The sequence below is a fragment of the Carlito syrichta genome, unplaced genomic scaffold (genome assembly GCF_000164805.1).
Source record: "Carlito syrichta isolate Samal-C Ts95f unplaced genomic scaffold, Tarsius_syrichta-2.0.1 Scaffold304020, whole genome shotgun sequence".
Classification (NCBI taxonomy): Eukaryota; Metazoa; Chordata; class Mammalia; order Primates; family Tarsiidae; genus Carlito; species Carlito syrichta.
The window spans coordinates 109,562-134,847 of NW_007248116.1; the positions used below are offsets into that span (position 1 = coordinate 109,562).

The window sequence follows — 25,286 nt, forward strand, 5'->3', positions numbered from 1 at the left end:
TAAGAATTATAAAGACATTCTGGAAATTTTACATAGAGACTATACCTATTGTGATCCAGAGCCACCCAGGATAGTTCAGATATAAAGAATAGAAAGAACATTTAGCCAGAACGTTCCTTTAACAGCATGCATGTGACATCCACTAATGTTGACAGGAGCTGTGAATACACATCTAAAGAAAGAATTTGACTTACAATAACTAAAGCTACAATGAATAAAAATAATATTTTTGTAGAATTACTAAATTACATAGATGACAACTGTTACATGAGGTGCCTGCTTCCCAAGTAAAACTCATAATGAATAGCAAAGTGCATTTGGGTGTGTCTGGCATGTTAACCAAGTCAAGGCAAAAACTGCACCTCTACACAAGGATACTGTATTCTAAATAATCAGAACGAAGACTCTTCTTTAGAACCTGGAAAAAAAGCTGCAATTGAAGGATTACAGTATACTCCAAAATGGCAAGTGAGAAATAACAGGAAAAAAATTTTGCATTAAAAAATCAAGTGTACAGTGAGTGTACACAATTTCTTGCTATTCATATCAGTGAATAGGGAGATCACATAGAAAATTTACAATGGTGAATACTGAAAAACACACCAATATTTGGTTTTATGTGTCTGGAACTACATTTGAATAGGAGTAAAATCTCACACAAGTTTGTGAATCCACTCTGAAGAATCTGACATTTTTTCTTGTAGTAATCAAGTTTGGAAAGTCACCCAGCTTCCAAATTTTGCTTTTGCTTTTTCCAAACCATTTGGAAAGTTATTACTCAGATTGATACAAAGTAGTCTTTGAAAGTCAACTATCCAAACTTGCTTCTTTGCCAATTTCCTCAGAGCAAAAGACTAAATGCTTTATCCAAAAGGCACTTCCTTCCAGGTTTCTCTCTGTCTGGCTAGAATTGGGGAAAAAATTTATTTATTTAAGTTATCATAGTACTTAATTATACAGAGAGAAGAAAATAAATAAGGTTTTGAAAAAGATACTTTCTTGTCCACAAATCAAATGAAAAATAAAAAATAGCATAAAATCAAAATCAGGCAGACTGATACAAAGTTACAGTTCAAAAAACCATAGATTTATATAACCTATACACTTCATTTTATGGGTGAAGAAATTAAAGACCAGTGGGTTGAAGTATAAACTTCAGTTGTGGTCCATGGACCAGTAGCTGACAGGTAGTTAGAAATGCAGAATTTCAGTCCTCATCCCAAACCCACAAAATCATAATCTGCATTTTAACAAAACTTCCATCCCAGATCATATGCATGCACGTTGAAGCTTGGAAAGTACTTATTAAAAATACTTCTCCAAGATATAATTAATCATTTGCCATGTACATGCTACCCAATGATAGTAGTCTTAAACATGCCAGGAGACCCTTTTTTGAAGAAGAAAAAGAAGAGTGTAATTCAAGCATATGCCTCTCTTTCACAGTGAATAAACTATTCCCACAAACTAAATTAATTATTTTTAAATTCTTCATCACTCCTTCAGGACTTTTTTAAGTCCAATTAGTAAATTACTATTTTACTACAAAGAGACACTGCCAGGAAATAATTTTGGCATTGACAGAATCTAGTTTATTTCATGATAAGTTCTAGAAGTTCTTATTTTCATGCATACCCAGAAGCCACTTCCAGTTTCCTAGCCTCTTCTATTTATTTGTCTACTCTAAAACCAGGGATAAATAAGTACAGTATATAATTATTTGATCAATTATTAGTAGACAAGCAATCCATTTCTTCTAAATGTAAATAATGCCTTCATTTTGTAATGTACATATTTTACTATAAAGGAAACATCTTGAGATCAGATTTTGGCTCCTGTTTATTTTGGATAATCAATGTGAAAGGACTCTGAAGGATAAAAATTGCTAAGCAAATAAATGTAATGATAATTACTGGTCACTTGAAAATACGTCATATTTGGAATCCTAAAATACTATACTATTTTAGCAATTTAAAATATCCTAGCTGCCCCAGTCTCATCCTTTTTTTTCACTATCTGTGCTGGTCAAAATTATATCAAATTTTCAATATATTGGCTAGGAAATTTATACTTTAATTTATATCTCTGTATCTCATTTTTCTACCTCTCTCTGGCTTCTCACTAACCATGATACATAAAGGAATGATTGAGTCAATCATTACTATTGATTTATTAGTATTACTATTGATGCCTTATTAATTCTAACTAAATAGTTGACACATAAAAAAAAGTGAAAAGTTTAATATAGAGAAAATTTTAAAAGTTGACTACCTTGTATCATTCATCAGGTTTTTTGCAAACAAATCATTCCTGGTCTTGCTAAGGCATTTCACATGACTTTCCAGCTCTTGATCTTGATAGCCTTTCAGCTTACATGATGCTGCAGTATATTATTATGTCTCTTATCATTTGGACCAGTCTTTCATTCACTGCTCTTCAGTCTCACCTTCTTCCTTCAACTCTCTAAAAGAATATAGATAAATATTCTCCAGTTCTTCTGGTCTTCTATCTTTTTATATTTATCCCTCACAGATCTTATCCTTCTATGTGACCTTGGACAAATGACAACATCTCTGTGCCTCAGTTTCCACATATGCAAAAGAGGGACAATAAGTAATACCTCCACTAGGGCTATTAAATGGTTTTAATCAGTTAATACATATAAAGTATTTTGAACAGTACTTGGCACAAACAAATTAATTTTTCCAAGCCTGCATTTCCAATTATTCTGCAGGTTCTTCCAAGTTTCGAACTAACATATCCAGTTTTTATTGAACACAAACCCATATGATGTGCTGCTGGTTTCCTCTTTATTCAACTATGGAAAGCCAGACTATGACTTTCCAAAATTTGAAAATTGTTGAGTTGAAGGCAAGAAGAAGTAGATGTAGGAAAGTAATCTGCCCTCACTCTATTTGCCTAGAAGCAGAAGACAGATTTAGAAAAACAAAAGTTATCCTATCTCCCTATCTACCAGGTAAAACAAAGATTAACCACTGAAGACATCTTTGTATGCTTATGAGCTTGGTAATGGTAAGAGAGAAATCTACATTAACAAGCTTTACTAACTTTCATCTCATCCTTATTTGCCTTCTCTCAAGTTTCTGCCTGTGGAGACTCAAAGTCCTTACTTCTCTAAAAATTTACTCTTCTTTGTTGAAGATGCTATACAAGCTGGAATTCAAAGTCATCTTTGAGATTCATTCTTTCTCTGAGTGTCTCCATGTATATAAGAAATATGCACATTAATACACTTCTTGTTTTTCTCTTGTCTTTTGTAACAGAACAGGGGTTCGTTTCAACTAAGAACCTATTGAGCCGGGTTCGGTGACTCAGCCTGTAATCCCACGCCTTTGGGAGGCTGAGGTGAGCGGATTGCCTGAGCCCACGGGTTCGAGACCCGCCTGGGCAGGCGAGACCTCATCTCTACAATAAATCAAAAAAATTAGCCGGGTGTGGTAGTGTCCGCCTGTAATTCCGGCTACCCGGAAGGCTGAGTCGGAAGAATCGCCGGAGCCCAGCAGGTCGTGGCTGCGGTGGCCGGGAGCGGCCACTACACTCCAGTCTGGGAGACAGTGAGACTCCAACTCAAAAAAAAAAAAAAGAAAAAAGAACCTATTGAGGTTCTTATTTTTGCCCTGCACTAAATGAATATGAATCCTTAGCCTGTCTCCCCAATCCCGCACCTCATCCCAAAGTTTTCCATCTCTATTAATGGTACTATTATCAGCCAACTTCTACACTTTATACCCTTCTAAGTTCTGTAAATTCTTCCAAATTGTGTCTTTCATTTCTTACCTCTTTTTGGAGCCCATTGTTTTACACTAGTTCAGATCCTTTTCTTCTCGCTACTGGGTGACTACAACAATCCCCTAACAAAGTTTTCTTTCTTCAGCTTCTCTCACCCTACTCCAAATTCATTATGCTAATCACTACCAAATTAATCTCCTGAAGAATAGTTTCAGTAAATAATTATTATAATCAAAAATAATTATAAAGAAACTCTGCCTTCTGGCCCCCAAACCTTCCAAAATTTGACCTCGAGTTTTATAATCTTAACTCCTATGAATTTGTAAATTTGTGGTCATTAATTTTGTAATTAATTATGTTTTAGTTTGTAAATCTTGTTATTCACATTGTATGGGCTCATATCTCAACTGTCCCTATAAAATTATAGTTTCTTGTTGAATATTATGGAATATTATACATTCTTTTCCTTTAGTAATCTACCTATGTTGTGCATAATAAAGTTAAACTACTTTATTTTACATTGTACCTGTGTGTTGATGGATTGAAGTGGATTTGCTTTCCCAAGTAATCAAATTAATTAGTAACTGTACTTCTACCTTTGACCTTGTAAAAAAGATTATCTTACATAAAAAAGTGTATATTGTGGTAAAGCATAATTAATCATATGGTCACTAACATTTGTGTTAATATTTATATAAGTAAAGATACTAGATCATTTTAAAGTCCATTTTCAAGGGGCTTTCTTTTATTGGTGGTGAGAAACTGACTCTTGCTCTTCTTCACTTCAAATACTTCAGCCTTATGGTTAGGTTTGTATCTACAGCTGACTGAGTTTATTTTATACTCGAAATGAGTGCTTCTCAACCTGAACAGTTTGCATTGTCTGGAGATATTCTTGGCTATCATAACTTGGTGGGAGGTGAGTGTAACTGGCATCTAGTGGAGTAGATGCCAAGAATGCTTCTAACTGTACTACCCTGCCTAGGACAGCTCCCCACAACAAAGAATTATCCAGTCCAAAAAGTAAATAGTGCCGAGTTTGAGAAACCCCTGTCTAGACTCATTCTCAAAACTTTGTAGGTCCTTTTTCCTCCTCAAGCTCAGTTATTTGCCTTTTATCTGCTGGTTTGGCCATGCTGCAGTTATTTAGATAAATCTCATCTTTAGGTAATAGGAATTCAGTGCTAGCTTGATGCCCTGATAACTGAGTTTTTGTTTCATTCTCAAAATGTAGGCTTTACATTTTGTCCCATAGTCTTGAGTTACTCAAAGTTTATGAGCTTATGTTACTCTTTCTTCTTGTCTTCCCAGGTCTTGTTGCTTAATATCTCAAGATTGTTCTCTGTATTAGCTATCAGACTTGCATTACTATTGCTCTTTTAGATTTCCCAGTTTTCTTCTACACCTGTCTGTAGGGTTACCTGCTTATCCCTGGAGTTGACACTGTCATTATACTGAAAAACCCATTCAAAGTAAGCATTCATCATAAAAATCCTGTCAGCTTAGAAATAGTTCTATGATATAAATACTGTGGTAACACAGAGTGTTACAAATTCTCTTTAGCCTATAACTATAATAAATTTGATGAGAATAATTATGATATCTTTATTAATACCTCAGTTTCTTTCTTAAATGATTCAGAAAAAAAAATAGCACTTAGAAAAATGTTTATTGACTTTCATTCACTATCTGACATTTTCCAGATCAGCATTTCAGTTTTAAAAAATAATGACAAATAATTACTTTGGTATTTCAATTCAGTTGTAACTAAAGAATAATTTTAGAAAGTAGAAATGGCAAGCATAAGTTTTAAAAAAATGAAGCAAGGTATAATAAATAAACCAAATCCCTAAAAATTCATTAACAAAAAGAGCTACAAAATTTTCAAGATCTCAAAAGGTTATATTCATATTTTCTTTGAATTCAAGCACCTATACTTTTGTTTGAAAATCACAAATAGCTTGTTTAAAGCAGTTTACTATTTTAGCTGTTGTGACTGCCCCACAGTGGCATATCTAAATATAAAAAAGACTTCAGAATTTTTTATTTTCTTTTCATAAAGACAAAGTGGAATCATTATCATTTTCTTTACCATGTCACATTAATAATCAATGTTTATAGGCCAAATCAAAATAATCCCAAAATCACATTTCTTTAGAGAGTTCTTATTAAAGAGATAAAGCCTCTTTTCTTAAATGTTACATTTTCTATTTCTAAACAGTAGTTTCAATAAAATTAAGTGAAGACTCATGAAGTGGATAAATGAGACTGATTGAGAGAACAAGCCAGTCATTGAACCCTAGGAATAAGAAGTGATGTCTACACAGGAATTCAGAAATGGTAAAAGTTTCAGGGCAAGCACTTTACATGCCTGAGTGTATAAATGTGTTATTTTAAACACTATCATAGTCCATTCAATATGAGCGTAATATTTTGTGTATCTTCACTCCTATTTTAAGATGTACTATAATTGAAATATAGTGACGAGTGATCACTATATTATAAGACTACTTTTGCCTTTTTTATAATAGAATGCAACTTCATCTAATCATAGCATATTTGATACTTTCATTTTCATCAATTTTATTAAAGATTACAGTCTCAAGTGACAGTTATTTTTTTTCTTCAGAGTACATTAAGTCATAAAAGTTTGCAGGCTACTTCTCAACCTGTGCTCTACTAAAATATAAAAAACAAATACACTGGAACTTTTAAAATACATTATAATTTAAACGTGATACTAGCCACTGGGCTTCACCTTTCAAGATTTCCTATCTTGAGTGTCATATTCTCAGGAAATTTCAAAGCTCCAAATCTGACAAAATATAAATACAATAAAGTTTATTAAGAAAGGAAAGAAATTTTCTTTATAAGATTTAGTAAATTGCTACTTCTTTGTTATTTTGTTTGGTTTGCCTTTTGTTTTGTATCAAAACTGATGCTAAGAATTAATGGGAACTTTCCAATTAATAGAACTATCTGGAACTCTTGTCTAATTTTCTTCTTATATGTTGAGCTACTGTGTTGCTTTAATTGTGAAAACTAGAAAGCCTAGCCTGTAAATGAACAAAAAGAAGCAAAAATACAAAGTATGTTATTTTACAATTGCTTAAGGCCATAATAGAAAGATAAAGTTGTATTTTTATAAAAACGGTAAACATTTTAGCAACATCCTTTCAGTCTTGTTTCTGGGTTTTTGGTGCTGCTGTGTGTTGTTTAAAAAGCATCTGTGTGATGTGTCACAAATTCTACCCTCACTTATTTCAGAGATTGTTTAGTTACAAGGTTTAGTTTTTTAGTTGACAAGGTTAGGTATCAAACCTTACTCCCTCTGGTTTCTCCAAACACATTGCATGGTCCAACTGAAACCTTATTGAATTACTGCTTCTTTTCAATAAGCAGGATGTTAGTCCTTAATGACCTTCACAATTAAAAAAAATCTTACCTAAAGCTCTGTTTATGGAAGAATTAGCCTCATTAACGGGCTTGCCACAAAGTCACCCTTAATGATGTCCTGTGGAAGAGACTAAAGGTGAAAAGGGAAGTGAAATTGAAAGAGTAAAAAGGCATGAGAACAAACAACTCTCTCCTTTTGATTGAGTTTTTCAGGTCAGAAGCTACAATGACAGTTGTCGTCACTGTCCCTGAAAGCAATGGTACTTAGACTACGAACAAAAAAGAATAACATGATACTGGTTACCCCTAAGATTTCTGTCTACTTTTCTGAAGCATTTGGTCATAAAGCCACAGAGGGAGCTGCTACTAGGTAATAAGGCCTCTTTATATTTTTGTAATGGCACCCATATTAGTTTTCTATTGTTATCATAATAAATTGTCACAAACTTGGAGGCTTGAAACAAAACCTATTTGTCATCTCATAGTTTTATAAGTCAGAAGTCCAGTGGACTAAGTTGGGTTCTCTGGTTGGGGTATCACAAGGTTAAAATCAAGGTGCTGGTAAGACTGTTTTTCATTACTGTATATTTTGGCTAAGAGCCTGCTTTCAAGCTCATTCGGGTTGTTGGCAGAATCCAGTTCTTATACTTGTAAGCCTTTCTGACTGTCAGCTGGTAGCTGCTTTCAGTTATCAATGGTTACCTGCATTTCTTCTCACGTGGCCCCATTTATCATCAAAGCTAATAAAAACATATGGAATCCTCCTTGTTCTTCAGATTTCTTTCTGCTTCTTCTGTGACTAGCAGGAAATTATTATTTTCTTTTAATGTGCTTTTAATAGATCTGGTAGAATTTTAGAAAAACAATTGTTTAAATTAGCACAGTCCTTGTGGCTGAATTGTCTGGAATCTAAAACGAACTTTATTTACCTTTCAAGAGTGTTTTGCTTCTAGAATGTCTATCCTGTTATATTGGTCTGTATGCCTGTTCTTGCACCAGTACCAGGCTGTTTTGATATTACAGTCTTATAATAAAGTTTAAAGTCTGGAAGTGTGATACCTCCTGCTTTGTTTCTATTGCTGAGGATTGTTTTGGTTATTCGTGGTCATTTATGTTTCCATATGAATTTTTGTATTGTCGTTTCTAGATCTGAGAAGAATGTTGTTGATAACTTAATGGGTATTGTGTTGAATCTGTAGATTGCCTTGGGTAGGATGAGCATCTTAACATTGTTTATTCTTCCCATCTATGAACATGGTATATTTTTCCATTTGTTTGTGGCTTCTTTGCTTTCTCTGAGTAGTGTTTTGTAGTTTTTGTTGTGAAGACCTTTCACTTCTCTGGATAGGAAGATGCCAAGGTGTTTCATTTTCTTTGTGGGTGGCTATTGGGAATGGGATTCTGCTTTTTATTTGGTTCTTTTCCTGTTTGTTGTATAAAAATGTGACTGTCTTTTGCACATTGATTCTGTTCCCTGAGACTTGACCAAAGTCCTTTATCAGTGCAAGGAGGTTTTTGCCCTTGGGTTTTCAAGGTATAGGATCATATCAGCAAAGAGGGATAGTTTAACTTCCTCTTTTCCTATTTGGATACTCATCTTTTTCCTCCCTTGTCTGATTGCTCTAGCTACGACTTCTAACACTATGTTGAACAGGAGGGGTGAAAGTGGGCAACCTTGTCTTGCTCTGGTTTTCAGGGGAAATGCTTCCAATTTCTGTCCCTTTAGCAATATGTTGTCTGTGGTATTATAGTAGATGGCTCTTACTATTTTGAGGTATGCTCCCTCTATGCCTAGGTGTTCAAGGGTTTTATCAAGAAGGGATACTGGATTTTGTCCAAAGAGTGTTAAGCTTCTAGTGAACTGAGACCTCATCCAGAAAACATGGGGATTAAATCTCTCCCCTGGACAGAATCTTCACTTGCAAGCTTTCACAGTAATTGCCAAGAAAATGACAATTTCTATGCAAATGTTAGAAGAGCATAATTCTTTCTCACACAACGAACATTCCTTTCTTACTTAGGGAGATTGCAATTCATAAAAGGGATTATCACACCTATCTCAAAGGGTTTGTAAGTCTACTGCAGTGACATTTTTGGCATTCTAAAATGGAGGAGTTAGATGATTAAAAGCACAGACATAACACTTTGGCAAGAATGTGTGTTTTCACTAGTTAACATATGTTGCAAATTAAGATGCAATGCAGTTTACTAGAAAGAAAACACTAATTTGAATTTATGATATGTGGATTTTAATTCAAGCCCTTCCTCTAACTATAAGCACTTTTATTTAACTTAAGTCTCAGTTTCTTCATCAGTAAAATGGGAATGCTGACCTAGATGTTTTTCAAGTTCTTGTTGAATTGAGATTCTATGGTGATAGCATCATGGATTTTACTAAGCATTTTGCCAAGTGTATATGCCACACCCGTGTAAACTGCCACTTCCTAGGCAATCTACTATTAGAACAAGCTATGATCCAGGGAAAGCCTCTGGAAATCAAGGGAACTTAGTTATCATCTTTTTTTTTGAGTTGGAGTCTCACTCTGTCGCCCAGACTGGAGTGCAGTGGCCGCTCCCGGCCACCGCAGCCTCGCCTGCTGGGCTCCGGCGATCCTTCCGCCTCAGCCTTCCGAGTCGCCAGAATTACAGGCGCGCGCTACCACGACCGGCTAATTTTTTGATTGATTGTAGAGATGAGGTCTCGCCTGCCCAGGCAGGTCTCGAAGCCGCGGGCTCAGGCAATCCACTCACCTCAGCCTCCCAAAGGCGCGGGATTACAGGCTGAGCCACCGAGCCCGGCTAGTTATCATCTTGATTCTGTCAGTCAAGTTGTGTATCCCTGATAGCTTTATCTCTTTCACCTTTGTCTCCTAATCTCTAAAAGTGGACCAAAGCTTTCTATAACCACTAACTAGTGTTATTTCTGAAAACCAAATCAAATAACAGACATAAGGTGCTTTGAAAAGTTCAAAATTATATATAAATATAAGGTATTCCTTAATTAATATATCCTGGCATGTTATTTTGATGAACAATTTATTTTGCCACTTGGTAAATGAGCACATTCATGAATAAGTTATTTTAACACACTGGGCCTCAGTTTTCTCATCTGTAAAATGAGGATGGTAGCCTAGATAAGCAATTTTCTTGAATATATTTTATGCTTTGTAGCAGCAGAACTCTGATTTCATACAAAATATTAATGAGAACCATATATATCATATATATATCAGATCATATACATCAGATATGTATATCATGTGGTTTACATCTTATATATACCTTAAAAATATGTATACCTCATATGATACATCAGAAACAAAAAAAGCAATTTCAACTGAAGATGACCCAGGGCATAGCCTTGCCCCACTAGCTTCCTTCTCATTGCACCTTATACCTTAACCTTTAAGACACCTCTGTGAAAACTTAGAATGCTGAAGAATACAGTGTCAAAATGTCTAGACCATATAATCCTTAATATGTCTTCCAGTTTCAAATATCTGTTTAAAATTATGACAATTGAAAAGAGCTAGTCACTAGTTTTTAAATAGAAGATTTTTGTGTTCTAAGAATAGGAAGTTAATTAAACTTTTACAGTACATTTTTTCATGTTTGTCCTTCGATTTTTCATACTTTAACAGACTACAATGTCTTCTAAATTATTAAATGAAGCTTGTTGTCATAACATGTATTTACTATTTCTACTTCATTGGTAGTGACTAAAGCAGATAAATCAATTTTTTATTTAAAATATAATTCTAAAATATTTATTTCGAGTACTCTCATCACAAGTAATTACCATCTCCAAAAATGACTGTGAAAATTATATAGCAGTACTGACAAATTCCACAATAAACAGTCGCCAAGAAAAGTTAATACCCTACTGATATTATTATATTCATAGAAAGTCCCAGACCCCATTAAGCTGACCTGTTTCAGGACACAGTATGTTATTACTTTCCAAATTATAAAAACTAAATTTTTGACCACAAAATTATATAGCTTTGTGATACTTTTCCAAAATGAGTGTTGAAAATGTTTGTAAGTGAGCTAAAAACAGGTAGTGCCACTATTAAAATAAGTCATGTAATTAATAAATAAACACTTCCTGTGCACCCAGCACATATACCAAACAAATTCAGAATATCTCTTAAAAGAAGACCTGCATTTTTTTAAACTTAGGACAAAGTTTACCACAGGAACAACCATCTACATCTACCAGAGAATATTCTGCCATCCTTAGAAACATAATTTTAAAACTAACTGAAATAATATATGTATATTTGACTTGGATTAATTTTAGAAAAGAATATATCTGATGGGTTTTAAATGCAAACAAAAATGACAAAGTACAACAAATTTCTTAAATTTCTTAATTATTTTTCAAAAATGACTTTGGTTAACAGAATGAAGTTATGTTATTGATCTATTAAGTATATTATGTCCTGTGGAGAGTTTAACAAAAATATTAAAAATAAGTTTTTTACTTTCAATATCTCCTATATTGAAACTATTTCTAATCTTAACCAGAACAAATCATGATTTAAATATGTGGTTTTAGTGTCCATGGTTGACTGCCAACAGTCAAATACTGAGTTTATCTGCTGAATGACAAACACTGGAATATATGTTAGTTCTCTTTTATGTCTGTAAAAAAAGTTAATCATTTAAAGAAACAAATGCAATATAAAATTAGCAAATAAATTATGACCAAGTAAAATGAGTTTCACTTATATTATGATTAATATCTGAATACCAGAATATGCTACCCTAAAATATGCCACTGTGACATAAGGATTATTTTGAGCTGGAGGCAATTAAGAAACAGCAGGCACAGGAAAAGTTCTCTGCTCTCCCCCATCTGACTAAAAGCAAGGAATAAATTATCCTTTTGTAAAAGAAATATCCATTTGTAATGAGATTTCTATCAATGAAAGGTACCTTCCTTTCCCATAACAGAAAGAGGATGAAGATGGCACCAAAATGAATCTGCATAAACAACCTTTATCTACCATTAGTTCCCCTCATTTATTTCCCAATCATTGTTCCACAATTGACTCCCAGAAATCCAAACACCTTTTCCTTTCTCTGGTCACTACTTCACAATTTATCACACTTTGTTAAAACGGTATAAAAGTCCCCTGGTTCAACTGTCTCTTTGAGGTTTTCATTTACTTTCTGCGAAGTTCCTGTGCACAAAAAAAATATTTGCACAAGTAAAGTCAGTATGACTTGTCTTAGTTTAATTCATAGGCTTCCAGACCCTGAACTTGAGAGGGTAAAGGAAAAATGGTTTTGCTTGCTTGTTTGTTTGTTTGTTTTCCTCTCTTACACATGTAAAGTCATTTTATAAGCCAAACAATATCAATCATCACAGGAGTGCAACTTGGCAACTAAATAACATAAGACATCATAACATAGAGGTTTAAGGCACTAAGTGAAAGAAAACTACATAGAATGGATGCTATAAAAGAACTTTTAATTAAACAGCATACAATTTAGCAGAAATTGGACTCTGAACAAGGAAATGATTTTTTATTGTACTCTCAAACATTTTTCTTTATTATAAAGATGTGGAGTACAATTTAGAGTTAGGTATACAAATGTTGATTATGCAGATACCCTTGTTGATGAGGTATGCCCTTCCCTCTCCTAACAATTTCCCTCAACTGCCAATCCCACACCCCTCCCCTGACAGTTTCCCACTACTGCCAATCCCTTTCTTATAGTGTTATAATTGTTGAAGGCCCGCTTATGAATGAGAACATGTGGTACTCTGTTCTTTGTACTCTGTTCTGAGTATGATTGACTCTAAAGTCATCCAAATTGCTACAAAGTCCATATGTTTGTCCTTCTTTATGACTGCTTAATATTCCATCGTGTGTATGTACTACATTTTTTTTATTCAGTACAGTTTAATGGGCAACATGGTTGGTTTCATGTTTTTACTATTGTGAATAGAGCTGCAACAAACATACATGTGCAGGTATCTTTTTTGTAGAATGATTTGAGTTCCTCCAGGTATATTCCCAATAGGGAAATTGCTGGGTCATATGGAAAGTGAATTTCTAGTTCTTTGAGATACTGCCACACTGTCTTCCAAAGAGGCTGCACTAGTTTGCATTCCCACCAGCAGTATAGAAGCATTCCTTTTTCTCCGCATCCTTGCCAGTATCTGTTGTTGTTTGTTTTATTAATGGTGACCAATCTTACTGGGGCTAGGTGGTATCTCAATGTGGTTTTGATTTGCATTTCTCTGATGATAAGTGAGGCTGAGCACTTTTTCATGTGTCTGTTGGCTGCCCATATATCTTCTTTTGAGAAGTGTCTATTCATGTATTTTGTCCACTTTTTAATGGGGCTGTTTGGTTTTTTTCCTTTCAGCACGTTTGAGTTCCTTGTAGATACTAGATGTTAGGCCTTTGTCAGATATACAGGAGGTATTACACTTTCAGACTTCAAATTTTACTATAAGGCTACAGTAATCAAAACAGCCTGGTATCAATACAAGAACAGGCACATAGACCAATGGAACAGGATAAAGATTCCAGAAGCAAAGCCTCAATTTCTCAGCCAACTCATCTTTGACAAAGTCTCCAACAACAACTACTGGAGAGAGGAGAACCTATTCAGTAAATGGTGCTGGGAAAACTGGCTGATCACATGCAGAAGATTGAAACAGAACCCCTACCTATCACCATACACAAAAATTAACTCTAAATGAATCAAAGGCCTAAACGTAAAATCTCAAACTATAAGAATCTTAAAAAATGAAGAAGATATGCTAATGAAAATTGGAGCTGGCAACCAATTCCTATTCAGAACGCTAAATGCCCATACCTTAAGAAATAAGATAGACAAGTGGGACCTCATCAAACTGAATTGTTTCTGCAAAGCAAAAGAAACCATCAAGAGAGCAGGGAGATAGCCCGCAGAATGGGAAAATATATTTGCCAACTGTATATATGACAAAGGCCTAACATCTAGGATCTACAAGGAATTCAAATACACCAAAAGGAAAAAGCAAACAGTTCCATTAAAAAGTGGACAAAATACATGAATAGACACTTCTCAAAAGAAGATATACGGCCAGCTAACAGACACATGAAAAAGTGCTCAGCCTCACTCATCATCAGAGAAATGCAAATCAAAACCACATTGAGATACCACCTAACCCCAGGAAGAATGGCCATCATTAATAAAACAAACAACAACAGATGCTGGGGAGGATGCAGAGAAAAAGGAACTCTTCTACACTAATGGTGGGAGCGCAAATTAGTGCAACCTCTTTGGAAGACAGTGTGGCGGGATCTGAAAGAACTAGAAATTAACCTTTCATATGACCCAGCAATTCGCCTATTGGGAATATACCCAGAGAAACTTAAATCATTCTACAAAAAAGATACGTGCACACATAACGTTTGTTGCAGCTCTATTCACAATAGCAAAAACGTGGAACCAACCTTGTTGCCCATCAAAGCTGGACTGGATTTAAAAAATGTGGTACATATACACAATGAAATATTATGCAACCATAAGGAAGGGCAAATATATGTAATGTGCAGCAACTTGGATGAATTTAGAATCAATCATACTATCTATCACAAAAACAAAGAGCAGAAACCATATGTTCTCACTCATAAGCAGACCTTGAACAATTATAATGCTATAAGAAAGTGATTGGCAGTAGTGGGAAACTGTTAGGGGAGGATGGGTGGGATTGGCAGTTGAAGGAAACTGCTAGGGGAGGGAGGAGCATACCTCAATTAACAAGGGTACCTCCATAATCAATGTTTGTATACTTAACCCTGATTGTACCCTACAACTTTATAATAAAATATAATAAAGCAAAATATTATATTGTATAATTTTAGACATTAAAATATAAACTGTAAAATTTATAGACAAAAAAGTAATAATTCTAAACATAATTTTGAGCCTCAGTTCCTCTTATGATAGCTTTGCAATATACAAGTAATTTTTATCTTTTCTTTTATGTTTTCTCAGTAGACATATATGACCATATGAGTCATCTTCTCTCAAAGTGGGTTCAAAAGTACAATAATAGATGTTGTCGATAAAAGGCAAAGAAAAAGTACAGATTCCACAAGTAATTTACTCTTGAAAATTCCGAGTTAAAAATGTTACACATATTTATTTGATATAATACATCTCAGACCTTTTAAAGTTAATATTAGTTACAAATCCCAAAACAGAAAACATTATTTTAAGTAAATGTATTAGTTGACTAACAAGTATTTGGCCAGGTTATATGGTTGTCTGAATGAATCATTAAGGGAGCTTACCAAAGTAACTAATGGATTTGCTTCAGCTCTCTTGCAGTAGGTATTAGGATCACCAAAGTGATCAATTACCCAAATAAATTAATTGCCCAGTTTAGATTTGGTGATTCCCCAATACTGGATGTGGTGGCACTATATTGTTTGATCTCTGATCAGCACCAAATGTTTCAGAAGAGTAAATGTGTTCGATTTCTGAAGTTTTTTCTTTTTGTGTGAACATGCATAAATACTATTTTAGCAAAATCCAGCATTTCTCATCGCTATCTTCCTTATTTTTTTTTATTTCCTCCATTACCTTTTACATTTATCATTACCATCAACACTTGGCCAGTAGAATACTGAATTCTAATTTCTGACATGCTCTGGATGTATGAACAATTACCAGGAAGAAAAGAAAGACAATTCTGTTTCCCTATCATCATTGTAATTTCAGGAAATGCTAGCACATTTTTGGCATCATTGTTTAAGTGGCTATATCCGTTTTAGCAAGCCAAATTAAAGAACCCTATTCTTTCAAACATAAAAGTTGTCATTATTTTGATATTCATTAGTTTAATTAGCTAGAGTATTGTGCTAGTGAGCCCAAGCCCATGGATTTGAGTCATATATAGGCCAGTTAATTTTATACAGAAAAAAATATTGTGTTTCCACTCATGCTAGGCCTTTTGCTAAATATCTATATTTTTTATCATAAAGTAAACCAATCATCACTGATTAAAAAAAAAAGGAACAAGCAAGATCCTATGCATATGTGGGCAGCACACTTGTTTACCATAATTAATTAATGTTTAGTCATACCTTTAAATACATGCTTTACTTAAAGAAACTCTCCTAAGGAAAATAACTCAAGATTCTATCACCTTTTAACTAACAAATGCTCCATTATAATTTATAAATTTCAAGTGTCTCATTCTCTTATACAAGTATAAAATTTTTTTAAATTGACAAATACTGAGACTGCCAGGGGAGGGAGGGGCGCACATCATCAACAAGGGTACCTGCATGGTGAACATTTGTATATATATCTAACCCTGAATGGTACTCCACATCTTTAAAATTAAAAAAAAATAAAAATACTAACTATGTGCATATTACCACAAACAAAAACAACTAAGTGATTCACAGACTATAAATCTAGACCTGCTTAAGTGTAGTTATTCTGTATTTTCATAAAGGAATCCCATTCACTTTAATTTTTTGAATTTCATTTTCTTCTCAGAGCAGATTGTAAATAGAAGCACAAAACTTCAACTGGAATATAGAATTTCTTTTTTTTTTTTTTTTTTAAGTTGGAGTCTCACTCTGTCACCCAGACTGGAGTGCAGTGGCCGCTCCCGGCCACCGCAGCCTCGACCTGCTGGGCTCCAGAGATCCTTCCGCCTCAGCCTTCCAAGTAGCTGGAACTACAGGGGCGTGCTACCATGCTTGGCTGATTTTTGATTTATTGTAGAGATGAGGTCTCACCAAGTTGTCCAGGTGGGTTTCGAACCCACCGGCTCTGGCAATCCATTCATCTCAGCCTTCCAAGGCGAGGGATTACAGGCTGAGCCACCAAGCCCGGCTAATAGAGAAAATTATCAGCTGGGCTCAGTGGCTCAGCCTGTAATCCTGCGCCTTTGGGAGGCTGAGGTGAGTGGATTGCCTGAGCCCACGGGTTTGAGACCTGCCTGGGCAGCGAGACCTCATTTCTACAATTAATCAGAAAAAATCAGCCAGGCGTGGTAGCGCGCACGCCTGTAATTCCAGCTACTCGGAAGGCTGAGGAGGGAGGATCGCGGGAGCCCAGCAGGTTGAGGCTGCGGTGGCCGCGAGCAGCCTCTGCACTCCAGTCTGGGCGACAGAGTGAGACTCCAACTCAAAAAAAATAAAATAAAATAACAGAAGTGACAACTGGTCTGAAGAAAAGTTTTAAAGTTTGACTAATGCTTCTTTTGTGTGAAATATAATATACTTAGCAGTTCAAAGTGGAAAAAAAATCGAATCCAAGAGAGCATTGTCATCATAGAACTAAGAAAAAAAAAAGATTGATTTGATAGTTTTCTATTTTATGTTCAATACAAAATTCCATTTCATTTGATTTCTTGGGAATTTCATATATCCTTTAAACATGACAGATGATTATCTGAGAAGAAAAATGTCTTATGGTCAAACTTGAACAAAGTCTGTAATATTCAGGTTGATGAAGGCCAGCCCTAGTTTACAGAGCTCCATGTGGCAACATATTGCATGCTTTCTGTGCTTTTAACGAAAGGACTAAAATCTTTCCCACAAGTGTGTGAAGCTTTTGCTTTTATTTTCCTGCTAGTCACTGATGTGGCTAAGAATCATATTCCAGAAAGCTTACAGTTTAAAAGCTGAAATTTTTGTAGGCCAAAGTTAATCCACTCAGTAAAGATGCAAACCCATACAAGTTCAGTTTTTAAAAATATCCTTGGCCAGGTTGGGTGGCTCACATCTCTAATTCTAGAACTTTGAGAGGCCAAGGTAGGAAGATTGCTTTGAGCCCAGGTGTTTGAAAACAGAATAGGCAACATAGCCAGACTTTGTCTCTGCAAAAATTCAAAGAACTAGCTGTGCGTGGTGGTGCATGCCTGTAGCCCAGCTACTCAGGACACTGAGGAAGAAAGATAGCCTGAACCCAGGAGTTTGAGAGGTTGAGGCAGTGGTGAGCAGCGATCATGCCACTGCTCTCCATCCTGGGTGACAGAATAGGACCCTGACCCTCTCTCACCCAAAAAGGTAATGTTTATTTATTCTGGAAGAATAAAAGATTTTTTGACATGTATAAATAAGGGTGATTTTTGATATTTGGAACCTGAAGCTTATACATGTGAGCTCTCTTCAACAAAAGAATACAAAATTACTCTACAAAATTTGATATAATGAGAATATTTATTTATAGAGAAAAGAGATATCACAACAAATGACAAATTTATAAAAGTTGACAAATATTACAAACATTACAGAGTCCAAGACAATAGCATATTTTTAATAAGTTGCTTGAAACACCTTCACACTTAAAAATTTTGTTTTTCTTTTCAGAAGATTCTTCTATTAAACCTGGGTGACATCGATAAGGGAACAGTACAAAAAAAATTTTGGTCCATGAAAAAAACATAATAGTAGTTAAGTTAATAAAATGTTATCTTCAACAGAGACACTGTAAGAGTGCTGAGCTTCCTTCTCATGGTTCAGGAGGCAGACCAGGGCTCAGCTGCCCAAGGTTGCCCAGTGTCACTCAGGGGAGAACCTTTTGAGGGAGGGACAATGGCAGGAAAGGGTGATGGGGAGTAAACTCTGTTGTCCCCAGTGAAGAACAGGCAGAGATAAAAGACTGTGGGTGTGTGCTCCCAGGGGCCTGAGAAGGGGATGGGGAAGCGGAGGCTTTGTCAGTTCTGCAGGCTTAGAGCCCATGCTGAACAGAGTTCCTCCTTTGTTCCCAGCTGTCTCCCACTCTGCTGTGTTGAGTCTGTGAGCCTGGGATATGTTAACTCAGGGATACAACCTGGAAGAATCTGAGGCTCTCCTGGAAATATGAAAAATCATCTCAATTCCCAGGGGCCAAGACTGCAAGGTCCTGCTGCTATCTGAGGGACCAGAAGCTTTGAGGGCAGGGGCTGGGGGGTCACAACCCTATGCGACAGAGAGAACAAGTCACAAACCCAACTCAACCTATTCCAGCCCAAGGCGCTTTCACTCCTCAGTGCCCTAGAAGTCACCTGGGAGTGTCAACTGGGCAGACAAGTGACAGGAAAACAGGATGGCCGAGGACTTTGACCCGTTTTGCTTTTAGGTCTGTTTCTCCATGAAGGGATGGAGGAGAGTGGAGTGAATGAGTTACATCTCCAAGTGTCAGCAGGAAGGAACAGCCTCTGCTGGCAATGACAGTAACCCAGGCTAGATCCCTGTGGCCTGGAAGTGAAAGTGAGATTCCCCATCCTGCTTGGGCAGGCATGATGGAATAAGGGAGTGTGCTGGGAGGAAGCAACAGTCAGAGAGCAAACTCCAATATTGATGTGGACCCTGACCAGGAGTCAGAGGAGCCTGAGACGGCAGGCCAGCCCAGAGGGCTGGGGACTGACCTGGGGTTCAGCGGAGCCCAAAAATCAGGGCTCCTTAGCACTAGAGGGTAACGAGTGAAGGGAGGGTTTGCTCCAAACCTGTGAAGGGAAGGAAGGAAAGTGGATTCGGTTACAGAAATCCTCCATCAACTAGCTTATAGAGCGTCCCAGGCCTGAGTCTTGAGGAGAGGCAGAAGGTCCCAACTCCTGGGTCTCTGAAGGGTAAGGCCAGTGTAGGGGGTCTCCTTGAAGACAACCAGGCCTTAGCCCCATCCGTTCTGAGCATTAATTACGACTACAGGTTCTCTAACACTACCTAGAGGTCGTGTAGACTAGGGGAGGGGACAGGCACATGGGAACTTTGTGAGGCAAAGGGTAGCTGGGGTGGGAAGGGATGGGGTGAGAGAATAGGGCAACCGGTGTCTTGTGAGACAGAAGGTGCAGCCCTCTTCATTCTGGTGTTGTCCTTGAAACAACGGCATTTCCTGGAACGCCCCAAGCAAGACCAAGGCAGGTGCTATGTGGCAGGCAGCACAGGGCCCAGATAACGAATCAGCGCAGCCCAGGCAGGGCTGTGGGAGAGGCCTATGTATTTCGGATTCCTATGGCTTGCTCTAATTCCTGTCGTCTCTGTTGCACCTTGAAGTAAAAGTATCGGCACACAGCCTCCTGAGCCCATGGCTGGAAGTAGAACTCAGTTTGTCGCTCCTCCTCCAGATTGCCCACAACATTGGTCATTGTCTTGAGATTCTGCCACTGGGACTGAAGCTAGTCATTGATGAAACCCTGAGAGTCACCAGCAAAGGTCAGCATGAACTCCTGCTGCATCTTCAGCTGGTTAATAGTTTCTATCGTTTCGTGGATCTTATTGTCTAGAGTAGCAATCTCCTGCTGGTTGGAAGTGGACAGCAGAAAATAATTCACCTGGGTCTTCAAGATGTCATCCACTTCCACGTCAATGGTATAACAAGTTGTCTTTTTCTGATCATTCCAGTCAACACTGATGACGTGATTAATGATAATAAGTTCTGGTGGCATAAGCAAGGCATGCAGCTGTTGAAGGATCTCTGAAAACTTCATACATTGAGACTCAAAGATCTGCTAGAGATACTTGTCACAGATAACAAATTCTCGCTCTAGAGCTTACATGTTTTAACATATTGCCACAGTGCTTGGATGATGACTGGATGAGTCTGGGTGTGTATGCCCAGGAGTTAAGCTAGGTGAGAGTCTAGTTTAGCCTGGAGAGGCTGGTAATCCAGCATCAGCAGGATGGTACACCGTACATTTATGTCTCCTGGCCACTCCACCCGGAAGCCATCAGTCTCCTGGGTAGTGGGGTCCTGTGCCATTCTACCAGATGGTTGTCCAGCCCATACAGGTCTTTATCCAGTTCTATCACCAAGGACTTAAAAAAGGAAGAGAACTTCCTCTTTTGTTTAGTGGCATCATTTTTGGATATGGCTGGATCCTCCAGGAGCCGTCCTTCTATCCGAAACTCCCAGGAAGATACGGTCCAAGCCCCATCCTGGGCATCTGACTTAGCCCGACTGAAAGTGTTAGAAATAAAATTTGCAACTTCCGTTTTTGCTTCATGGGACATTTCAAGGCTTCCTGGATATATAGCCGTTTCCTAATGATAGTATTGTCCAATTTTCTTTCAAATGCCAAGAGATCTATGTAGTCCTGGGATTCAGGTACCAGTTCACAAATCTTTTGAGGTAGAATTTTGTCAGCCACCTTCTTTTTCTTTGCATTGTGGTTTCGATTTTGGACTGCCTGCTCCTAGGCTTGCTGGATCTGCTGAGGTGCAGGTCTCTTGTGGGACTGGTCCATCCCTGACTGGGCCAGGTCAGGTTGGACTGAAGGGTTCCCCCGATAGCCAGGAGGTTTGTTTATGAATGAATAGATGAACTAACAAATGAGTGAATGAATAATACAGTTATCCCCACCTACCTTTCTCTTTTACCTTATTTAACCTCAATGACTGTTTTAGATGTCTAATGAAATAAAAATGTTTTGGAGTACTAAACCACATTAAAATATTTGTGTCAGGTACTCCATCAGCAGTTTTTATGTTTATTTTATGTTTATTTTCAAAGTAACTTTATTTCTCAATACATAGTTAATGAAAGTGGAGTTTAGAGAGTTTAAGTAATTTACCAAATGTTCCACAGCTAGAATGTGATAGAATCACAAACTGAATCCAAACTTTCTAGGCTTGTAGGTAATATACACCATAGATGTTTCTATTCCTTTCATGCTATTTGTAAAAACACAGCCTTTTCCCCCAAAGGAATGTCATTAAATTAAAATTGTATTATATATATCACAAATTCTGAACAAAAATGTAACATATTATGCTAAAAATAGTTACAATGGAATCATTTATTGTTGTGTTATTTGAAATTATATGAAATTATTCCATTTCATTTTCATATCCATAAATTGCTCTTCATATCCTCCATTTTGAAATTGTGTCTACTCTGGTTTGGGCAACAGCACATCGAGGTATAACATGAATGTTAATAGCAAGACATAGCTATATGTAAAGTGATTAACTTCATTATGATGGGCTGACAGGTCTGAAGAGATAAGAGTGCTTTTACAACTGCCAAGCAGTATTTTTCCTACTATTTCAAAAGGGTTCCCTGGTTGAATAAACTCTTCATATGCCCCTGCTTGGGAATGACAGCATATATTTACATATTAAAGAAAGAGGAGATCATTTTCTAAATAAACCTGCTCCCAACTCTGCAGCACTCTTAAGTCTTCCAACTGCAGTTTGGTCCTCTACTGCGCCCTGGAGGGCCTTGACCACAGCACACACACCATCACTACCTTCTCTTTTACTTGTTTTCTTTCTATCACAGACTACACTGTCCAAACTGGGGCCTGGAGAGCTCAAAGAGTTTGGGATCTTTGGAACAGGGTATGAACAATTTGTGTCTAATTACTAATACCCTTCCCTTCTTTCCACAATCTGCAAGATGGAAATCATTGAGAAAGGAATGGAGAAATGGTGAATTAAATTCGGGTTTTTTGGCTATTACCCTCGCTTCTCCCCAGACCATTCTCTGATTAGCACTTTACCTCACTGAAAGAAAAATAACATAGAATACATTTTAAAAGTCATGGTAGTAAAACTGAAGGAGAAAGAAAAAACATTTTTAAAGGGAAAAAAATGATTCCTACTGACTCCTCTCCCTCAAGACCCTGACTTTGTCTATTCTTTTTTTTTTTTTTTTTTTGAGTTGGAGTCTGACTCTGTCGCCCAGACTGGAATGTAGTGGCCGCTCCCGGCCACCGCAGCCTTGACCTGCTGGGCTCAGGCGATCCTTCCGCCTCAGCCTTCCAAGTAGCTGGAACTACAGGTGTGCGCTACCACACCCGGCTAATTTTTGATTTACTGTAGAGATGAGGTCTCACCAAGTTGCCCAGGCGGGTCTCGGACCTGCAGGTTCAGGCAATCCACTCACCTCAGCCTCCCAAAGGCGTGGGATTACAGGCTGAGCCACCGAGCCCGGCTTTGTCTGTTCTTCATTTCCCACCTTCCTCCCCTTCCTCCTCCTCCTCTGAGGCCAAAACTAAATTACTAGCTCCCACACATGCCTAGAAGACAAAAGACTATCTTCTATTTTGGAGATTTATTTTCATCTATTATCAGTTGAATAGTACTCTAAGCCAAGTTAATTTTTTAAGAGTTTATTGAACTATAATTGATAGCTTCTTCTAATGTACCAATAAAGATATTGTTTATCTGACAGTTTTGCTAGTTTAAACTGCATCTCATGCCCAAGTGTTTCTGTAAAGTATAACAAGTAGGCATTATGTTTCAGAGAAAGTTTTAATTTACATTATTTTATGAGCTATTAACCAAAAGAACCCTTTAAAGAAGGAAAGACTAGAATGACACAAAGTTAAAAAGTTAATTTAAGACGGGCTCAGTGGCTCAGCCTTTAATCCCGCACCTTTGGGAGGCTGAGGTGAGTGGATTGCCTGAGCCCGCTGGTTCGAGACCCGCCTGGACAGGAGAGATCTCATCTCTACAATAAATCAAAAAATCAGCCGAGCATGATAGCACGCGCCTGTAGTTCCAGCTACTTGGAAGGCTGAGGCGGAAGGATCGCCGGAGCCCAGCAGGTCGAGGCTGTGGTGGCCGGGAGTGGCCACTGCACTCTAGTCTGGGCGACAGAGTGAGACTCCAACTCAAAAAAAAAAAAAAGTTAATTTAGTACAGACATTAGTAGCACTTAATTCTCCATGAAATGTTAGTTTATAACAGTAACCAACAAGACATTAATATTGTCAGTATTTGCATTATAAATACATAATTCTTGAGGTCTTTAACTATTTTGAAGATACATATTTCATTGTCTGTATCACTAATTGAAATATACTCCAAAGTTACCGCACATCTTATCTTGTAAATAGGTTTTTAAAACACCATAGCCTTTTTAGAAATCCTTTCAGGCTCTCTCCCATGTTATCTTTGTTAAATAAAAAAGGTGGCAATTTTAATACTTCATAAGACATTTGGAAACGTCTGTCACTTAACAACTTTATGACAATGTTAATTTTATATTCTGATATTTTATTTGTAATTTTTCAATGATTGTTGCATCTCCATGGTTATTTTTTGGAGAATAACTTATAATTGATGGAAGTGGAAGTGTGGGTGTTAAGTAATTCAGTTGCACTATTCAAGAATAATAAACATCTTTGAATAACATATCATTACTTATTGTGAGAAATTGCAGAAGGCTTACCAACATAGCCTACCCACTACAGCATCTTCCATAGAATAAATTGTCCAAGGATGTAAAACAAAAAATTATACAAAGCACTCCAGGTGTGCTGACCACTGCAATTTCCCCAAATGTGGGAAACTCGACTGCATGGTTTGTGGTAGTGGGGGATTGTGTTCGCACTCTCCCCTGTTTAAAAAAAAGAGAGAGAGGGAGATAATATGAGGCTAGGATCATAATTTTATTTGTAAGAGAATGCTAACAAGTTTGTCCTGCTAGGATCATGATCCCTAGCCAAGCAGGTAATATTTCATTGACACTAAGCCTAGGGCACCAGGGAAAGGAACAGGTGGAAATCAAGGAGGTTGCCAATGTTCTGACTATCAGAGCTTGAGCATGGGTACTAGCAATGGGTACTAGAGTGAATTAAGATTAGTGAGTTAGATGGCTAATTGTGCAAATTAGACCACTAGATTTAGACTTGGAGTAAAATTCGGATTTGGTGGATTCACTACAAGAAAAATGAATACCTGTTTTGAAAAGAGATTAAACACATCAGTTGACAAGGTGGAATTTCTAAAGGATTTTTTGTCATGACAGGATTAGGTTCAGCCTGAAAAAGAAGCTTCCAGTGTGGCAATTCCTAAAAGCTCTAAAAATTGACCTTCCATATGACCTTGCAATCCCCCTACTGGGAATATACCCTGAAGAACACAAATCACTCTGTAAAAAAGATACCTGCACACGTATGTTTATCGCAGCGTTGTTCACAATAGTAAGAACCTGGAAACAACCATGCTGCCCATCAAAAGAGGACTGGATTAAAAAAATGTGGTACATATACACGATGGAATACTACGCAGCCATAAAAAAGAACAAAATCATGAATTTCGCTGCAACCTGGATGGAACTAGAGTCTATAATACTGAGTGACCTCTCACAGAAACAAAGATCCGAATATCACATATTCTCACTCATATAATGGACCTTGAACATCCAATGCAATACTATAAGAAAATGACTGACAG

The 25,286-nt window shown here is 37.0% G+C and overlaps 1 protein-coding gene and 1 pseudogene across 1 annotated transcript in view; both read right to left on the reverse strand.

Annotated features, from left to right (window-relative positions):
- The window catches only part of LOC103261819 (ADAMTS-like protein 3), a gene marked incomplete at its 3' end in the record, with an annotated part of 105,230 nt that extends 101,415 nt beyond the window's left edge, over positions 1–3,815 (reverse strand). The window contains exon 1 of the mRNA XM_021713069.1: positions 3,799–3,815. Within this exon, the coding sequence (XP_021568744.1) occupies positions 3,799–3,815 (17 nt within the window). The remainder of the gene's footprint in view (positions 1–3,798) is intronic.
- A 16,030-nt stretch (positions 3,816–19,845) lies between these two features.
- Positions 19,846–22,584, reverse strand: LOC103261820 (annotated as a pseudogene).
- Between the last annotated feature and the right edge of the window lie 2,702 nt (positions 22,585–25,286).